The sequence below is a fragment of the Maylandia zebra genome, linkage group LG20 (genome assembly GCF_041146795.1).
Source record: "Maylandia zebra isolate NMK-2024a linkage group LG20, Mzebra_GT3a, whole genome shotgun sequence".
NCBI lineage: Eukaryota > Metazoa > Chordata > Actinopteri > Cichliformes > Cichlidae > Maylandia > Maylandia zebra.
The window spans coordinates 32,064,957-32,085,424 of NC_135186.1; the positions used below are offsets into that span (position 1 = coordinate 32,064,957).

At 40.8% G+C, this 20,468-nt stretch overlaps 2 protein-coding genes across 3 annotated transcripts; one reads left to right on the forward strand and one right to left on the reverse strand.

Annotated features, from left to right (window-relative positions):
* Positions 1-478: 478 nt before the first annotated feature.
* gdi1 (GDP dissociation inhibitor 1) lies at positions 479-8,905 on the forward strand. The gene is made up of 11 exons (XM_004560296.4): positions 479-774; positions 1,750-1,857; positions 2,036-2,135; positions 2,896-3,030; positions 3,116-3,314; positions 3,494-3,625; positions 3,728-3,827; positions 3,973-4,144; positions 4,798-4,942; positions 5,070-5,124; positions 6,112-8,905. The coding sequence occupies exons 1-11, from the start codon at positions 730-732 to the stop codon at positions 6,262-6,264; spliced, it is 1,344 nt and encodes a 447-aa protein (XP_004560353.1). The 5' UTR covers positions 479-729; the 3' UTR covers positions 6,265-8,905.
* Positions 7,004-20,444, reverse strand: itih6 (inter-alpha-trypsin inhibitor heavy chain family member 6). 2 transcript variants are annotated; one of them, XM_076878795.1, is made up of 17 exons: positions 19,864-20,444; positions 19,121-19,156; positions 18,245-18,399; positions 16,431-16,541; positions 16,028-16,278; positions 15,639-15,808; positions 15,423-15,539; positions 15,129-15,300; positions 13,432-15,006; positions 13,254-13,286; positions 12,012-12,029; positions 11,853-11,900; positions 11,742-11,762; positions 11,560-11,655; positions 11,356-11,469; positions 10,891-11,274; positions 7,004-9,746 (listed from the first exon to the last, which is right to left on the reverse strand). In XM_076878795.1, exons 1-17 carry the CDS (start codon positions 19,981-19,983, stop codon positions 9,484-9,486), a joined length of 3,684 nt encoding a protein of 1,227 aa, XP_076734910.1. In that variant the 5' UTR covers positions 19,984-20,444; the 3' UTR covers positions 7,004-9,483. The 2 variants fall into 2 exon arrangements, with proteins under 2 accessions (XP_076734910.1, XP_004560354.1); XM_004560297.3 differs by having other exon boundaries at positions 11,560-11,604; positions 19,864-20,443.
* Positions 20,445-20,468: the final 24 nt, after the last annotated feature.

The following is a 20,468-nucleotide window of genomic DNA, read 5'->3' on the forward strand; positions in this document are numbered from 1 at the left end:
AGAAAAGACACTTTTCTTTAATAATATTTAAATCCGATCAAACATTACGACCCCCTGCCATACTCCTGGTCCCCCACCCCACACCCCTGTACCACCCCGTTAAAAAGAAAGAAAGAAGAAAAGCTTGGAAACACCCCTGCTGTAAAGGCCTAGTGCGTGCGCTCAGTCAGTGAAAGCAACTCCCATCCACACAGCTGTAGCAGCGGAAGGATATCGCTGCCTTCATCCACGCAACGCTGCGCCTACAACTGGGAAGGAAAGATAGAATAAGAAATTAGAGAACACAAACATTGTGGTTTCAAAATGGCCAAAAACAAAAGCCAAACTCCACAACAGCACAGCCTGTGTGCAAAATAAACAATCGCCAAAGCCGGCTCAAAGCGGCGTCTCTCGCTTTGCAGCTTGAGTCCATTGTGTGGCAGGATGGGAAATAGGGAAGGAGGATGCGCACTATTTGCCGACGCGCAGTGGCATTGTTCTAGACTGCTCCACGATCAGGGCCATCTTTGGTCGTCCTCGCCGGTGACAGTGTGGACTGTGTATTCCATTGGCCATTTATACCCAATGATTAATAAATAATATTTTACTTTGAAGAGCAATTTAAAGGACCTGTGCAGAGACAGTGAGAGACAGTTACCCGGTTTGTGGACTAACCAATTTTATTTGCTTTCAATACCCTTCATTTCTCAAGGCAAAAAGAGGGCGAGACGGGAGAGGCGGTGAGACAACATGGATGAGGAATATGATGTGATCGTTTTGGGCACCGGACTCACAGTGAGTAGTCAAGCTTCGTTTTGTCTGCACAGAAACACACCGAATTGATTCTGTCAGCTTCCCAAAAGATGGTTTTAGCCAGATCAGTGGCCCGATATCCTCTATCCTAGCCAAAGAGTGGAAGCCCCTTGCTTCCCGGCGTGCGTGTCACATTAGAAATGTATCACAAGAGATGCTCTTTGGAAATAAACCGCACCAGCTGATCTGCTTGTACACGACGAGAAGAAAATAGTTCCTCGACCGGGAGTTGTTTGCTTTCCAGAGTCACAGCCGGCGCAGTGTTGTGTTACACCCAGCAGCATCTTTTAGGCGTAACCCTACAGTGTGTCATGGTCCTCTTTGCATAGGCAGGCCTCCATCCTGAGGTTGGCGCAGGCCTGAGCTCCGGTTTATTAAATGACAGAGCTTTTCACTGCTGCCACTATCGCCGCACTTTCCTTTCACTCATCACACCCTCTGCGGCAGAAGTGCGCTTTCTGTGCTATTCTCCCAGCTCTTTGCAGACACGGAAGCGGATATTCTGGTAGTTTTATAAATGGAATCAAATACAACGATGCATATCCACACAATTTTTATTTTTTATGTAATACATTTTTAATTACATTATTGTTATTATTATTATTAGTATTAGTATTATTATTATCGTAGCTACGTTGTTAAGACGATGCAATCACGCATGCGTACATCTTTTCCACTGTCCCCCGCATCCTTCTGTCAGAACCTCCTTACTTCCATTTACATTCAGTGTCTAAACTAAGCAGCGTGCCTATCTCTAATGATATGCTAAGGTCTAGACCAAAATACTAGAAACATTTCTCATCTTGACAACTTAAACTACACCCCTCAATGAATGATTCAACACATCTCTAAAACACTGGAGCCTTGACAGGAGAAGGATTTATTATAGGGCTGTTTTATACCTAAGAGTTATTGATGTGATTGATGTGTTGGATAAATAAATCCGTTTTCGTGCAGGAATGCATTCTGTCTGGGATCATGTCCGTGAATGGCAAGAAGGTTCTGCACATGGACCGAAACCCCTACTACGGTGGGGAGAGCTCTTCCATTACCCCCCTGGAGGAGGTAAGGACTTCTGGGATCTATAAAACCAATCAATAAACTTTTAATGTTTCTCAGTATATCTCATTTTACTTCAAGTCCCATCTGTCACCCGTTTACTGTCTTCATTTGCTAACTGCTTTATTATCTGTAAAGCCTCAGATTCGATGGGCCTCACAGGCTTTCCTTTCCTTTTCCACAGCTGTACAAGCGCTTCAGTCTGCCAGATACCCCACCTGAGTCAATGGGCAGAGGACGTGACTGGAACGTTGACCTCATACCCAAGTTTCTCATGGCCAACGGTTAGAATCCTGTTGCTAATTATATAAAGAAATGCCATAAAAGTTAGCACGTGATAAGTACACAAGAGCCAAAGGGCTTCAGACTATTCAACAGGGTAATTCTGGAGCTTAATACTGTGACTGCAAAATGCTTTAATTCTTCAAGGTTGGTCACACACTAACTGCTTGTTTAGGTGACTCTGGAGACCTGGCAATGTAACCTATTTAAGTGGCCAACACCTTTGCCAGCATTAATGCTTGTGGGTGGTGTTTTACCATGTCCTGGTGTTTTATAAGCAGTGCCATTCGTGACAGGAACAAATAAAATGCTGGGACTTTTTTCTCTCCTGGCCTTTAATCTTTGTTCCAATCAGTATTTTTTCAGAGGCCATCATATTTGTCCATGAAGTTTTTCCACTTTTTTGTGCATTTCCTCATATTTATTCTAGTAATTTTCAAAATCCCCCACCAGGAATCTGATGACATTTCTGAGTTCTTACATTAAGACGGTGGCTGTTGTCCTCTTAGTGATCCATTCAAAAACTAGGGTAAAAAAGTAGCTGGAAATGCATAGGAGGAATCGACCAGACTAAGCAGGCGAAATACAATAGCTGTGGGATTTGTTAACGCGACATATAGTTATATTTCCTGTGAGGTGAGCGTCATGTTACAGCATGTTATGTTGTAGGCTTTCAAGGGATTTGTGGTTATGTTGTATATGTAGTGTGGATTTAACACAGAGCCTGTAAGATGTTGCGTGTGTTTGCCTCCCTGATTGCAGGTCAGCTTGTAAAGATGCTGCTATACACAGAAGTGACACGGTATCTGGACTTTAAAGTAGTGGAAGGCAGCTTTGTCTACAAAGGAGGAAAGATCTACAAGGTGCCATCAACTGAGACTGAGGCACTAGCTTCAAGTAAGTCACCTGAATGTTGTCTCATTACATTTTGCACGCGATGATGTCGACAGTAGAGTGCTGAAACCTCGGTTTGAATTCACAGATCTGATGGGAATGTTTGAAAAGAGGAGGTTTCGAAAGTTTTTAGTCTTTGTGGCCAATTTTGATGAGAATGACCCCAAGACCTTTGAGGGCGTGGACCCTAAAACCACAACGATGAGGGACGTTTACAAGAAGTTTGACCTCGGTCAGGATGTCATTGACTTCACTGGCCACGCCCTGGCCCTCTACAGGACAGATGAGTAAGAACAACATCACCCATCATCAACCGTTTAATTGTTTATTTCTGCTTAATATCACAGTTGCATGCTTTCAAATATGAGTCACAGATGTTCTTATCAGGGAATACCAAGGGTTTATTGTTATTATGTGCTTAAACAGATACCAATGGGGTTCTCACATTGCTTTTGCTCCACTTCAGCTATCTTGATGTTCCTTGTTTGGAGACGATCAACCGTATCAAACTCTACAGTGAATCACTGGCACGGTATGGCAAGAGCCCTTATCTCTACCCCCTCTATGGTCTGGGAGAACTGCCACAGGGCTTTGCCAGGTATTTTAACTTAAATTAAACTTCTGATATTTATGATGGAGTCTGTCATAACTATCAAAACCACTCCTCGAGTTAACGGATCATACTCGTTTGTAATCTTAGGTTGAGTGCAATCTATGGAGGAACCTACATGCTGAACAAACCTGTGGATGAGATCGTGATGGAAGGTGGTAAAGTGATTGGAGTAAAGTCTGAGGGCGAGGTAAAGCAGATTCTGCCTTATTGTCCACAGCTACACAAGTTTAACAGTATCATTACAAATGTTAAAGTGGTTACGATTAAGGTTTATTCAGCCAAATGCACTTAGCCAGCAGACTCACATCATTACTGTCTCGTTCCCACTGCAGGTGGCTCGTTGTAAGCAGCTCATTTGCGACCCTAGTTACATCCCAGACCGTGTCCGTAAAGCGGGTCAGGTGATCCGTGTGATCTGCATCCTCAGCCATCCCATCAAAAACACTAATGATGCCAACTCCTGTCAGATCATCATTCCTCAGAATCAGGTTAATCGCAACTCAGGTGAGCAATATTTTCTATATTCAATATTTCTGCTTTTTATTCTTCAAAGAAATGGTGCAGATTTAGTCCCCTACAGATTAAATTTAGATTATTTTTTAACATCCCTAATCAATAAACATCAGACTCCATGTTAAATGTGACAAACTAGAAGTGATGAGCTCTGCAGTTGCCCTTAGCTCCACGGTGCCTTTTAGCACCTTTCTGCTAATTGTTTCAGTTGTACTGTTTTGATTTACTATCACTGTTACTCACCTGATTTAAACAGTAAAGTTGGAAAAAATAAAAGAAGGAAGGAAAATAAGCACTATAGACAACTTGCTTGACAACAAGAAGAAGAAAGACAATTTAAAAAAGTAACTTGTGCATATACTGGAGCAACCCTGAGATTTTTTTTTTTGTTAAAAAGTTATGGAAACAAAAGCAAAGCTAAAGGAAATGAGATATGAGACACACAGCAGGTGGCTAGAAACATGACTCCAGATGAATGCTTATATAAACAGGCAACTGTTTACTCAACTGGGACGATAACGTGTCAGTGTGTATACAGCTCGTTCCTGCTGCCTCCAAGTGGACAAAAACGTCAATTAATCCTGCTTGAAGTTAACTCTTGATTTAACCATCTCTTCCTGTTAACTCCTTTGTCTGTTCTTTAGACATCTATGTGTGCATGATCTCCTATGCTCACAACGTGGCGGCCCAGGGGAAGTACATCGCTATTGTCAGCACCACAGTGGAAACCAGTGAACCTGAGAATGAAATTGAGCCAGCTCTGGAGCTGCTGGAGCCCATCGACCAAAAGTGAGTCCCACATTTTACTTCTTGCTTATTCAAATTCATGTATGTTTTTAGTTACATGAGGGGGGTGGGGGGGGGGGGGGGGGGGGTGCATATATAACTGGGATAAATCACATTTTTTTCCCCACAGGTTTGTGGCTATTAGCGACCTTTATGAGCCCACAGATGATGGTACTGAGAGCCAGGTGAGACATTTTTTCCAAGGGTAACATCCAGAAAAAATATTGTATTTTACAATATAACAAATTAATATGCTGCCACAACTAATACGGCTGAGTTGAAGGGTCAGTTGACCAGTTTGTTGCAAAGAAATGTTGTACTAGATAGGTAATTATCATTCTATCATAGACTGTCCATAGAAGATGGCTGTAGTGATGATCTAGTGATGTCACTTGTATCGTGATCTCCTTTTTGGAAGCTTCAATTTTATGGGCAACAGCTGGCCCGCTTGGTTATTTTGGACCCATAAATGGGTTGCTAACCAAACTTGGGTTAACAAGTTTGGTTAGCAAGAGGCACCCATAAACTATGAGTACATAAAATAGATGCAGACACCTGCTAATTAGTGCTAAGTTCCATACAGAATGATAGAATTCACTCACCAAATGCATAGCGCTTTTAATACAGTTAAATGCAAGATATTTGACAGTTAATTGTTTTTAAAATAGCCCAAAAGACCTTAAATAAAGCCCAGATTTGTTTCTGCTCTAAAATGTTAGAATAGGAGGCTGTGGGGATTGACTCACTTTTGAAGCCAGCTTGTATGTGCATGTGAGGCGTTTAGGTGCCAGCTTGAAATTTTAGCTGCAAGCATCAGACTGCTCTAAACAATCAGATTCAGAGTTTTTTTCCCCTCTTGCCTCTGTATAATGTTACTATGAGTGAATATCCCTAATATGTTCATATTAGACACAGAGCTGTGTTGTGTTTAAACCCTCTGTTTTCAGTCATTTACAAAGCTTTGTTAGGAGATGGGAGATAGATCTGCTTGTTTCAAACAGATAAACTGTGCAGGTGCACAGAGGCCTGGTATGACAATAAATAAGGATCATGCAAAGCTACTTTTGTATATTTTTGAATAAAAATGTGAAGCTGGAAATGAGCACTGCAGCCTCACAGACCTGCTAGCAATGCTGTAAAATCTAACTCTTGTTATTGAACTCTTTCCTCAGATCTTCGCATCAAGGTCCTACGATGCCACCACTCACTTCGAGACCACTTGCAATGACATCAAGGACATCTACAAACGTACGACCGGGAGCGACTTTGACTTTGAAAACATGAAACGCAAACAGAACGATGTGTTTGGGGAGGATGAGCAGTGAGCTAGAGAGGGGGGCTTCTGAGAGAGGGCAAGGCTGGGAAAGGAGGTGGATGCAAAACTGGAGGCAACGGGGCTTTCAGTAGAGGGCCGGGGCTGCCTAAACAGTGCTTTAAAAGCAAAATGGGTAAAATGTGAGAGTGGTGGAGAGGGTGTGCGTCTGAGCCTCTGAGCCCGTCTTCAGCCGTTTGCCTCCACCTCCTCGTGTCGCTCTCTCTCGCCCTCTCTTGGCACGCATTCAGACACATAAATGCTCACAGACACACACATACACGCTTTTCAAATGCTCACATTCCCTTTCTCTGTCACTGAAAAGCAGGGTTGATATGGTTTTTCATTCCATTGTAGAATTTACAGTATAATCATGTCTTAACTATTATCATTAGAGGTGAATTTATTACTTGTTGTTGGCAATTTCCAAAGCATTTCATTCCTCCTGTAACATCGTTCTCCTCATATCAGAGGTTGGGTCGATGGAAGGTTGATGGCACCGAGAGGTCTCAACAGATAGCTCTGACATGAGAGATGTGTAACGGCTTAGTGTAGAATCCTCTGGAAGGGTCACCTCCAGTGGACGTGCATGCATCTTTTACACACAGTAGTATTGTACATAGATTCAAATGACACTGCGGTATGAAGGCTGGACCATTCCACGCATCACTCCTGTCAACCCTGCTTTCACTTTTCTCTTACTTGGTCTTTTACCTGTGTTTCTTCAATAGATGCCGCTCATTTTGGCAAAATCTGTTGGTCGGGCAAAAACAGAAAAAAAACAAAACAAAAAAATGTGATGAAAAGTTACATATAAATGGGCTGTTCTGTCAGCTGATAGTGCTCACTTTGCAATGCTGTTGTGTTTCCTGTGCTAGCAGGCAAGCTAATCAGTGGCTACTAACTGTCAACCCTTCCCTCCTGAAAAAGAAAAACACAAAAAAAGTTTCTTTGTTTATCTCTGTTGTGTGATGTCACTTTTGAATTTGAATAGTTTACTTTCTAACATTTTAAATTATTGAAGAGTTTTATTTCTATATGCTTGGTGCACATTTCACTGGCTGAAGTTATGAAGTTTACAGAGCAGAGGATGAAACCGTGGTCTTCGAGTTGAACATTTACAAGAAAAAGGGAACATTGGGGCAAAAGGGCATGGTGAGGATTTGTCTTGTGTTAGGTGAGGGTTTCTGTGAAGAGATCTGGAAGATTTTTGAAATGGTGAAGGATAAGAATGTATGTGAGGAGATTGTTGTCTTGGCGAAGTTTCACTTGCGGGGGAAGAGAGTGAAGACTGAAATTTCGGCTCTCAGTGGAAGCACCAGATTGTGTCTTGGTTGTTTCAACCCTTGTGTTTGTCATTGAGATAAGTCATTACCCTTGGGATTAAAACTCAGAAAAAAATTGTAGTGTGACATAGAGGGAAAAGCAAGAAATTTTCAAAAGACTGTAGCATAGCATAAGTATGAAACCACAGTTCCAAGTGCCGCCCCATGAGAGTGAACCAAGATGCTTTTATTTGGTTGTAGCCTTCATTTTGGGTCTAATTCAAATGTTTGGACCCATTCAAAACATTGACTGCTTTGTTTTTACTAACATGTAGTGGGAGGCCAGTCTTGTGCCAAAACTGGTGATTCTGTTATTGGCAAAGCTCGCTGACATTAAAAGTTTGGTGGTGTATGTTGCTCTGCAGAGCTGGCTGAACACTATAGAGAGGATGCTGTTTCCTACCGAGTCAGAGGTGTTATTGTACACCTGAGACAGTTCCTCATATCTCTACAGTGCACACTCGCAGTCAGATTGATCTGTGGCTTGGCTCGTTATGGATCAAAACAAACACGAGATGCTACGATCCATTTTACTTTACTGAAAACTGAAGCGGTTCCATTTCACTTTATCCACCGCGACCAACCCCTTGACAACTCTAAACAAAGTTATCGCGTCTGGGGTGTTGATGTGTCTTATCTTTGAGCTCTATTTATTTGAATTTCGCTGACGTATCGTGGAAGGGTTTACGTCAAATGCTGAATATGCTATGCTAATAGTTTACGTTCTGATGATAAAATGGATTTAAAACGTTATGCACACCGATTTCTTTTGTTTGTTTATTTGCTGTGTCATGTGTTATGTTTACCTAATTTAGTGATCATTCCAGTGTTGCATCAGGATTTAATGATTTTTAGCATTCCTAAGAAACAGGTTTTGATGGAGGGACAACAGCAGCAGTCAGTCATAGATCTGGAGTCAAAATCGATACAGCTGTGTGTTCGCACTGTGCGTCATTTAACATTGTGTGTGCTCTTCATCCTGGAAACACATTATCTGGTGATAACTGGAATACTGTTTACTTCTTGAACATAGATATATCTGAAGCCCCCCACCCACCCTTCCTCAGCATCAGATACTATCCTCTTTTTTATTTATTGAAAACAAAAGCCTCATGTGTGGTTGTACTGTTTAGTATGGCCTTTGAAAACCACTATTGACAAATATCCCTTGAAATTGACAAAAGAAATAGACTGAGTAGTAGAAAACTTACTGTCCTTGTTTGATCACTAGTATGTGAACAATGCCTAATGTCTTGTGTAACAAATAAAATGAATTAAACTATGAATGAAATGACAGAAAAATAAAAAGCACATGGCAAACCTGGAAAAGGCTGATTTGTGTTGCTTATTAAAGATGCAATGCTGACACGGGAAGTTTATCTATACACAAATACATACATTAATGTTTTATATACACTTGTACTAAAAATACAACTTATTGAATTACACTATGATTACAAGTAATTCTGAAAGATGGCTTTTGACTATCAAAAATTCAATCATAAAATATAAGAATAATCTGATAAACAACTTGTAAACAGGGTTGTTTTGCAAGACATTTTGGAGCATGCGCAAACTGCTGCAGCAACCATTGGATATTTTGTAGTTGCCATGCGACCAGGAGTACATTGCGTCTCTGTCATAGATACGAAGCTTGAATCTGGTTCAAATTCAGTGGTGGAGATGGAACAAGGGCACCATTCAATCCTTTGCTGTATTTACTTCTTTACAGGAAACTTTTCTTTGCAGTCTGTAATCTGTCCCACCCTTCCAGAATACCATTCAGGCAACTAACCCAGTTGGATCCCAGCTTTGGTTCATCCTTTTGTGATAACCTATCCACATTACCTGCTGTGACTTGAGCTGTGCAGCAAACAGACAACATGGTGGAAATGACTCGGCTAGAATTACACATGATTCACCACGTAGCTCTCATACGAATGACCCAGTAGTCTCTCTATCTCTGTCTTGGGCACCACCCAGCAGCTGCTTCGGTGGCGTTTTTGCACCGAGTCCTTCAGCGTCTTGTCTTGCAGGGTAACTGGCATTTGCTCTGATCCCCACCTCAGGATCCCTCTGGCCAGAATTTGTTCCTTCTTAACTCGATGAAGACCTTCATCCACGTAGTCTTTCACCACTGTTATATTAATGTCAGCACGTTGAAACTGGCCTGCAGATGGATAAAGGACAGAAATGATGAGAAGTAACAACTTAAACTCACTTCCTGTATTCATCTATAAATTTGAGGTATCCGATTATTATTTTTTGACACTTGATTGAGTAAATAAGCACGTTTGATTGCTCTATTTATCATTTACATTTAACACTAAGATCATAGACTGTACATAAAAGATGGAAAGTGTCTTCGAGTCTAAAAAGTAAGGCCTTCTGTAGTGTGCTACATTCTTTTGTTAAAAGTTTTAAAATCCATGTGTACAAGAGATTGTTTACATAATGCTTGTTTGGTATATTACAAAACAGTCATCATCACATCAAGTACTGGAGTTGGCTGACAAGTCAGTACAGTATGAATATGCAGCAGCCCCCATTTCCACTGTCAGGTCCACTACATTATTAATGATGCATCATACTTCAAAAAACTATGATGATGAAATGCTTTAAATGGTAAAATAGTCAAATAAAATAGTAAAAATGGTCAACAACAGGCTTCAAAGTAATGGTAATAGTGGCTACATAATCTTTTATATAGAGTCTATGATTAAGCAAAGAGACATACTAACCCCAAATCCCATTAGCTCCTTAGACTACCTTAACCTGGATGACTGAGAACCTACGCTGACACTTACGGTTGCGATGGGATTTAAACATTTGTAGCATTAGTTAGCTGATGTTTAGGTTGGCAATGGTAGAAATTAGAAAGGTTGTACATTAAACTGTTGACAGTGAGGTTTGCAGGTTTTTTTCTAGTAATCAGATCAGGAAGGAGATATTGATCCTGAATATTTTTGTTTATTTGCTATTTATTTTTTTATTACATTCAAGGGAACTATTGGCTGAGATGAAACATCTTCCAGAAAACTAAAGAAGTCCAGTTGTCTTCTTTTTTTAAGCTAGTAAGACTGAATACAACAACTCTCTTTCTATAACTGATATCACATCTAAAGAAATGAAAATTGAATGTCGTGGCCAGCTTTCTTTTAAACCACTGGGCACAGTAGCCAACAGTGTAGTATTTAAAATGGTTTTGTAAGTGGGAGCTTTTTATCTGCAATTAAGTATTTTAAGTGTTTTATGCCATATGTACCAAAACAAAACAACATATTCATTTTCAGTGGAAGCTTCAGTGTACGCACCCAGAAGGCCTTGGGTGGAGTCAGAAAGCCCTCGCCCATCTGTGATGTAAAAGCCCAGGTGAGCCAACTGCAGGTAGCTTGGATGTTTATAATGATGGAACAGGACCAGGAACTGCACGCCCTCTGCCAGCTCGATCCAGCAGCTCTGGTGGTTGTCCACAGTAACAGTCACGCCTTGCCTCGTCACTGATCCCTGCTGATTGATGGGAAGCGTATCCCGCCCTTCACCTTCCAAAACTACAGCGTCCAGCGTGAGTGTGATCATGATGTCACCAGAGTTGCCCGTGACCGCGGAGATTGTGAGCTGGTCAAAGTAGTTTCGCAAACGGTCTTCAACACCATCTTTGGAGGGAGCCCCCATTAGGTGGCCATCTACAATGATATCTTGAAGAGAAAGGAGACATATGTAGACGTTTAAACACCAAAATTACAGTGTCAGATTATAGATCTTATTGCTCTGCATACTTCTCTCTGGGTCTTCCAGCAGTCTGAGGACATCATTAGCCCTGCCATCTACTGTGAAACACAGGTTTTGGTGAAGCTTTGCTAGCTGGACCACAAAATGAGGATCTCCATCAACTGCAAAAGATAATATTTAGTATATACATTAACTACTGAAATTAGTTTAAGGGCCTACTAAAGAGAAAATAAATAAAATGTTGACTCAACCTGATGAGGAGAATCCCCTGATGGCTCCCATTTTGGGTTGAGGCTCTAAAAACACAAGACATTCAGCTAAAGGACAATCCTCCTCACTCCCAAGCACTGAAACCAATGACAGGACTGTATTGCAAGCAGCATCTTTACAGTTAATGACTTTATATGCAGCTTTTGCATTCTCAAATACTCACCAAAAGTGTCAGTAATATACCCTGAAAATAAGTCAGACATGTATTGTAAAGAAACATTTCAGGTTGTAAGTGAGAGTAGAGTATTGCTTCCAATATACATTGAAAACTTACAGTTATCTTGATCGTCATCGTAATCATATTCATAGGTTGCATCATAGTCTGAGAAATGGAAACAATGTATGAAAAGCAGGTTCACTTCACACTGCACTGCTCACCAAAGGAGCTGATTTTAGAAATAACAGAATATAATGATTTAATCATGATGCTTACCTTTCACCAGGTCAATATCTATTTAATAGAAAAGATATGCAAATTATTACTGATTTATATTCTGATATATATAGTTGTCATGGTGTATTTTAACAGCTAGATAATGTTACTGAATCTAAGAACTGTGTACAGTATTTTAAAATGCAAATTTATCATTTTAAAATATATATAACACAATTTTGAAAAGCATTTGATTAATTTCCTCTTATGTTGTTTTTATAGTTTTATAGTTTAATTTTGTTTTATTTACTGTTATATTGTTTATATTTCCATTTCCTGTGTTGTAAAGCACTTTGTGATTTTTTATCTGTGAAAAGCGCTATATAAATAAATTTTACTTACTTACTTACAATTATAAAATATGTTGTTTTTGCTTCAACACTGAAAATAAAGCATTTCTTTAATTCTTTAAAGCGAACATTTCCACCAGAGAATAATTTCCCCTCCAATGTTGTCAGATGCTTTAATTTCCAGAGACAATTTTATGAAGGGGAACTATTATGCTCAATTATCACTTTCTATTTTTTTTCATCCTATTTGTCCATCCCTCCTTCTTTGTCTTTGGATGAACTCGGTCAAAGTGAGGCATTTTCTTATTTTTCAAAATTTCCTGCTTTCGATAATACAGGAAAAATGTACAACAACACAACAACATCAGCTGAGTTCTTCAGTGACCTGCAGTAAGCTGAGCTTCCTTTGCCATACTGAACCAGGAAATTGGTCCTGATATGAAATAAAGATACCCAAAGAGTGATCAGGATGTCCGCATTTAGCATATCTGACCACTACAGTATGTTCACTATGTACAAGAGTTTCATTTTGGTTTTTTTATTAAACTTGTCCATAATCTCGAGTGTGTCCTAACTTTTTAGTCCTGCCCACTTGCAGTGAACCCTTCTGTTTTTGAGGTGCTGCCAGTCAAGTTTTTTTTTTTTTTTTTGCCTTTAATTAAAGCGTGTATTAACAGATTTCAGATGGCAGATAAATTAAAGAGCTATGTCAAGGTCCAGTATAAGATGAACAGGAATTATTCTAAACTTAGACTTATGTTAACCTACTCTAGAATCCAAGAATAAAAGTACAGGGCACTACAATAGGTCCCCTTTAAGTAAATTCTATTCTTGTATATGATATAACTATTACTACTAGCTCCAGTATAAACAGGTACAAATCTATACAAATATATACAAATAGCGCTTTGACTAACAAAGCGTTTGTTATAGAGAGGAAATCCAGTTTTACCTCGTCTTTGAATTTGAATGGAAGAAGAGACATCTAGTGGAGAGACAATAAACAGTTCAATAAATGATAAACAAACAGTCTACTCCTCATCATCCACCTTATAACTCCCAGGTTGCAAAAAAAGCTTTGACTGTGAATTAAGCTCAGCACACAACAGATGAGACGAGGTGTAACCTACCCAGAAGCTGTGCTGCCTCCCACAGTTGTTCCCCATCTGTTACGCCAGGCATGGGAGCAAAGGTAGCTGACACTAGGGTGGCAATCCTCAGGTCTGTGTCAACATTTGATTTTGTGTTGTTGTTTTCCACTGCTGGAGCTGGAGCTGGAGTGGGAGAGGTTAGTGTAGATGACAAGTGAGTGAGGGAAGGAGTGCTTTCGGACAGGTGAGCATATGGAGCAGACGATGTGCTGTTCTCTGCTCTTAGAGTCACTTTGACAGGAGGGAGAGCTGTCCGTGCTGTACTGGGTAGGGGGGCAGGGTTAGTTCTGACTGAACTTAGTGGTGGTGAGAGACTGGTGGTGAATGTCAGCATAGGGGTGGTTGTGGGAGTATTTGGTTTCTTGGCATTGGGCAGGGGAGTGGAGACCTTTCCAGGTGCAGGAGGTGGTGCTGTTTTTAAAATCTTTAGCAGAGAAGTGGGTATCTTTCCAGCTGGAGGAGGAGGAGACGTTTTCAGGCCATTATGGGAAGGAGTGAGCTTTTTAGCAGAGAATGGTGCAGGGGCTGTTTTCATAGAGCTCGGACTTGAGGTTGTAGCTGCTTTTTTGGATGATGTAACCACTGATGTTTTGGGGGGTTTTAGGGTATTTGGAGGTGACTTAGGCAGGCCTGGATTTAACTTCTTATGCTTAAGGTTAGGTGGTGAGCCGGACTTCTTTGCTACACCAGCAGCTGACATTTTGGTTGTAGCTGTAGTTGTTGCTGTTGTGGTTATAGTGGCAGCTGTGGTGGGTTCTGGAGTGGTTGGACTTTGAGTTGCTTCATCTTCATCTGGCTTAACTACAACTAAAGAAGTGACTGGTGTAACAAAGTTATATTTAAGGGAGAGGTTGGTTGCTTTATCTGTTAGCAACTTTTGAGTTGCAGGATCAGTAGAATTCAGTTTAGCCAGTAGAAGCTCTTTGATAGTGAAATATGCCCAGAGGCGATGAACAAAGCTGGATATCCCTTCTAAATCTCCCGAACACTCAAGTGAATCTGTTGTCCCATTTTCTTGGGAAATAAACACGTCGTTCTCCAGCTTCATTTGCTGCTTTGAATCTATAGCTGAGACTAGCACCTTTAAATCTTTGACCCCGGTCTTAACTCTCCCAGTCACAACCAACTCAGATCCTTGGAAGTAGTTTGGAAAAAGGGAGCGGGTGATATCAAATGCTTGATCATCCAGATAAGACAGCTGTATGTCTGATAACAAAGGGCTAGCTACTTCATCATAGAAGTCCTTAAGCTGCAAGGCTGCATCTGCATCTTCATACACCATCCGGGCTACACCTCGGTTTTCCAGAGCCAGGCGTTTGAGAAGCAGGAAGTCTGCATCATCTCCAAAGGCAAGGCCAAACAGAGAGGCCGAGCCCAAAGCCTTCTTGGCATTACTGAGGATAGTCTCACTGGATGTGACTCCAATGGTTGCTTCCCCATCAGTGAGGAAAATCACCAGAGGAACACGATGAGATGAGGTGCGTCTGGAAGGGCCAGAGGATGGAGGATTGACAAGCTGGGCAGCTGAGAGCAGAGCTGCATTAATATTGGTCCCTGACACAAAGGAGTGGAAAAAGGAGAGAATTAGTTGAAGGCACAAGTTTAACAATCAGCTGATGCAATGATTCAAATTGTGTACAGTGCAGCAGTTCAGTCAGTATCAGTTTTGGACTCACATCCTTCTGCTATAATCCTCTTCACAAACTCTTTGGCTTCCCATACATTCTGCCGAGTTGCCCGCACTGTTTTGCCTTTTTTCCAAGTGTGAACCTTGTCCGAGAAGGTGATGATGTTGAAGTGGTCTCCCTCTCTAAGGTCCCCAAGGATGGTGCTCATAGCTTGCTTTGTCTACTGACAGAAATTCTTGGAATTATTTACAGAAAACCGACGTTGCTGTCATATGTGAGCAAGTTTCTTCATCTTAAGACAATACAGGTCTAGCTATCCAAATGAGCCTTTGTCCACTTTACCTGCTTTATCTTATTGCCTATCATTGAGCTACTGACATCAATGACAAATATAACATCCTTAGGAACCACAGGAAGTCCCCTAGGTGCAAAGTAATGCACAAAGTAGCCATCATACACCTGACAGTGAGTGAGAAAAGAGATTGTTAAAAGCAACCTTTGCTTCTATCGGTATTACATGTTTATAGTGTGACAAAGTCAGGAATGAAAGGTGCTGACCTGAACATCACCTATGAGGTCTTTTAGATCCACATCATACTGGATGATGAAATCAGCATTAAGACCATTGGAAGAAATGCTCTTCTGTTGATTTAGAGTCGGAGTGTAGCGGACCCGAGCACACTCGGGACTCTGCTCGACATGAGTAGAGGCAGGGGCATCGGCATTAGCTGTGGGAAACATGCCATGAGGTTGGACTCAAAACCAATAGAAGAGAATTTACAAAATTTCCATCAAAGTAAGTAGACTTATTTGCATTTTTCTCACCAACCATTTAAGAATATACCATCCCTGTGTGGTATGAAATTACAGCCAGCAAAAACAAGACATTATGTTAAGTCAAATAATGCACATGTAAATATTCTGATGGCTAACCGTTCAGATTTTACCTTGAGCTGGGGTGTTGGTGACCGCTTGGCTTGTCCTAAGAGGAAGGACCTTAAGAAAACTGATGCCTGTCCTCTCTCTTATGCAGACATCTAATGTGAGGTTCTGGACAAGTTGACCGGGCCTCAGACCCAGAGTGAGCTCATAGCGGCCGAGCCGACGCTGTAACAGCTCCTCGTACGTCAGGAAGAAGGACACCCTAGCCCCTGATGGCACACTCACTGCAACACGAAACTTCTCAATTTCCCTCTCTCTGCAAAACCACAAATGTAACATTTGCAAAGTTGTATTTCTGTAAATATAGTATGATACTGCAAACATGAAAAAACTACCCCCCCAAAACAAAACATAATATTCTGCAGTTATCAAAGGTGGTAAAAAGTTCCAATTTTCCCTAAGACTGACTTGGTAGCGACAAGTCCTGCTGTTTTTCCTTGCTTCTTAGCTGTGTCGTACATTTTCCTGGCAGCAGCCCTTTCCTTCACCTGGGCCACATACACCTTGCCGCTGGAAGTGCTGATGGGAAAAGGAAAGAAGAAATACCTCTCTGTGTGACACACACGGGGATGTTAAACATGATTTGTTTTACTTTACACATCGTATTTCCACAGAAATTACAAAGCTGCCACACAAACTTGTATACATATCGAGTTCATACAACATGAAAAGGAGGTGAAGGTTATAAACAGGAAGAGTGGAAAAGAGTAATTTTCGTGTAAAAATAACAATAATGGAGCGAGAGAGCTCACAAGCTGATGATCCTCCAGGGGAGTGCCACTGTGTGCTACACCCAGCTAAATCCCAACCAAAACCAGTGCTCAAAAATGAGATTAAATTCACACAGTGCACTTTCTAGGCATCGTGACCACTGCTGGCACGTGACAAGGTGCTAAATTAAGGTCAGGTCCACAGAACAAATATATCCAAAGGAAAAAAAACATCAAGAGCTAACTAAAATAAACCCGCAGCCTTGAAGCGGGTCTTGTTTGAAAAGCAGAGCAGAATGGCATGAGAGAGCAGAGTGGAAAATGAAGGTGCTTATATTTATATGTGTGGCTGGCTGAGAGGGTGAAGGAACGGCTGTACGTCAGTGATCTACACATAGAGTTCTTAGTGTTGGAAGCCGAAATGCCAAAGAACTAACGCAATACATATACCACAACTTTTTTCCTCTGGGTATTTAGTGACATACAGGCAGTCTTATGAGTTCTGAATGTCTGTGTGAAAACATTTATGAATGTACGCAAGTCTGTGTGTGACAAGGAGTGAGAGAGAAATGTCAAGAATTATGGGTGCAAGAAGCTGTACGAGCTCCAAACTCACACATACTTAAAAAATTCAAGTCTAAATCCTCCTGTGTACACACACACACACACACACACACACACACACACACACACACACACACACACACACACACACACACACACACACACACACGGACAGCTGATGTAAGTGTGTGTCTATGCAGCATATCTGAACTGGCAAGGTGCCTTAGTAAACTGTATGGGGGCGAAAGGGGAACTGGGCAAACTCCTATTAACTTTTGGACTTGGGTTTACAAAGCTTGGCATTCATGTACCCTCAGGTTCCTTCTCCTCCTGACCTGCTTCCGCTCCCAAATTCAACTCCGGGCTTGCTGTTTGGCCTGCAGTGTTGACTTATTTGTCTTGTTTATATTTAGCATTTTTAAAGGAGAGCGGTTTTGAAACCTCTCGGTCATAAAATTATGCATCTACTCCAGACCAGAATTCTAGTTTCCTAGAGCAAAAATGATCTACATGTACTAATTTCTACTAATTTGTCTCAAGTTTTACTTTATGATTCAGGCCACCAATGAAAACGATTACTTTTGTTCATTTCAATTTGCGTTATTTCTCAATTGTGAGATACTCTACATATTTATATTGATACTGCTTTTTTTCTATTATTTGTATCTTGTCTTCTCTCTATATAGCAGACAAAAAGCGTTTTTTTTCTTGTCCACTCTATAATGTGGGACTTAGTAGCTATGCATTATTATATTTTAATCAATATACAGTGAACACTACTGGAAGACAGTTATTCAAAAGAGTGAGACACAGATTGGGTGCTGTTTCAGGCTTTTAAAGTAAGAGCAAACAAGTAGAGAAGAAGAAAAGGAAACAGAAAGAACACAGGCACACTAACAAAGAAATGATACCATAGGTAGCAGACTTGATAATACTGGGCCGACTTACATGGTGAAGTTAGAGATGAAAGCAGAGGAGGGCAGGTCCACCTCAAAGGCAGCCTCCTTAGTTATTGGGAGCTGGTTCCACACTGAACTCTGGACTGTAGTAACAGCATAGCGGGACACCACTGAACACTTAACAAGGTAGTCTGTCACCTTCAGCTGGAGACATAAAAAATAAGTGAATAACTTAAAGGTTGGAGAAGAAAGCAGCAAACTGAAGGATTTACAGGAGATTCTCGTCACATAGGAGCAAAGCCCTGTTTTACTGTAAAAATACAAGACGTCAATCAAATCAACTGACTGCAAAAATAGAAATAAAAATAAATAAATTACAGTTTACTGTAGATTTGCCACCTGTATGAATCTTTCCCAGTTGCCACATGCATATGAACTTACTGTCAATGTGGTATCCTTGTTTTTCTTTTTTTCTATATTACTGATTCTCCTGCATCAAGCCAGTGAAACAACACAAAGCAGTTCCCTGCAGGGTGTCTGTGCCCTCCTGTTGTTTACTTAGGGACTGCTGGCGCCTACTGAGACCAATCTGGTTAATGCTGGCCACATTAGTGCAGGACAAGGCGACAGGCAGGGGGCAGAGACAGCCACATCAGGCTTCCACCTCAGCGGTATTTAGGAAAGCTGTGATTTGCCCAAGAATTACTGTATGTTACCAGGGAACTGCTACAGACTGAAGTAACCTGAAGGAAAAATCCCACAGTGGAGTTACTGAAGATATCCTGAGAGGCAGTGGTGGTTGACTGTGAAGCTTGTTGTTCAGTTCAGGTTGTGCAACCAACAGAACAGAATGAAATCTGCACAGCTGTTAGAGCCACAGAACAGCCATTACTTAGCACTATTACAAAAAAATGCACAGACTTACCACTGGTTTTGTTGGTTTGCTTTGACGTTTTGCTCTCTGGAAAAGAAACAAGGCACCACATAAAAAAACAAAAAACAAACCACACTGGTATTTCAAGTGCATTTAGGAAATGGCACATTTTGTAAGTGTAACAAGAGATTCTTGGTTCAATAATTTGTCCAAAATGTCCCATTTTTGAATCAATCTGTACAATCTTCCTGTGTGAGGGTTGGGTCAAGATTGAGTGTCATAACAGTTTGAATCAAAGTCATTCATGAATGGAGGGGAAGTGGAACTGGAAATAAATGCTTTCACTGTATGCAGGCCCGGGCCAGGGTTGCACGGTTCAGTGTCCAATGTTAATTCAATACACTAGTCATTGCTGTGTCAATACATTACCAAATATCCTGTGTATTGGTGCGAAGTTAGCATAAACAAATAGTAAGTGTGGAAACCCCCTAAAGAGAAAGTTACGCAACATTAATTATACGGGTTACAGAAAAATAGGACTATATAATAAGATCTTTTTGGTAATCTTATTATATAGTCCTCCATTGTGCAAACTTTCACTTTAGGAAATATAGCTTTAATAAATTTTAAATATTTCGCAAAGGGTTGACTGAGATTTACTGGATTTAGATGCATGTTTGTGCGTTTAAAATGCATTAAATATAAAGCTCTGCGTCATTAATATTGTCCTAATGCAATAGGGATGATATTTCAGAAAGCAGCATTAACTGTGTAATAAAAAACCAAAATCTTACCTGTAAATTAATATTCGTGCTAACTTTTGCGTCATAATCCTCTGATAATCCCTCTCGCATGTACAAAGTGAAGAAGACTAGAACACAGGGAACCTTTAAAAACATTTTGCCCTTAATCATTTGGACTTGGTGCTGAAAAATAAGGAAATCGTCCAGTGGTCTCACGCTGACTGAAGCAAGCAGAGCACACGCCTAATTTTTACACTTTTTGCAGTGGGCAGTCCACCCCCTCTCTCGCGTCACCTAAACTGCGGCTTTGATATTGACATAAAAATACATTCAGAAAGGAGCCAAACATCCGTGAGGTGTTGTGGAAGAAAAAATGCCAAAGAGAGTGAAGTTCATTTAGAAACCTGCACGACTTTTCACGGAAAAGGAGGAGGCCGCTTCCAGCATGCATTCATATATACTGGAAACTTTGGGGACTTAACGAGAACTTCAGGAAAACACCAAAACAGTCTCCCCTCCCCAGCTTCTCCGTAACAGCGCTCCTTAAAATAATCACAGTCGTATTTTTTTTCTAATTACTGCCAAATGTTTTCGTTTCACTCGAGCGACATTTCTCAAAGACCCATTATTTAAAAGAAAAAGGAAAAAAAAAAGGA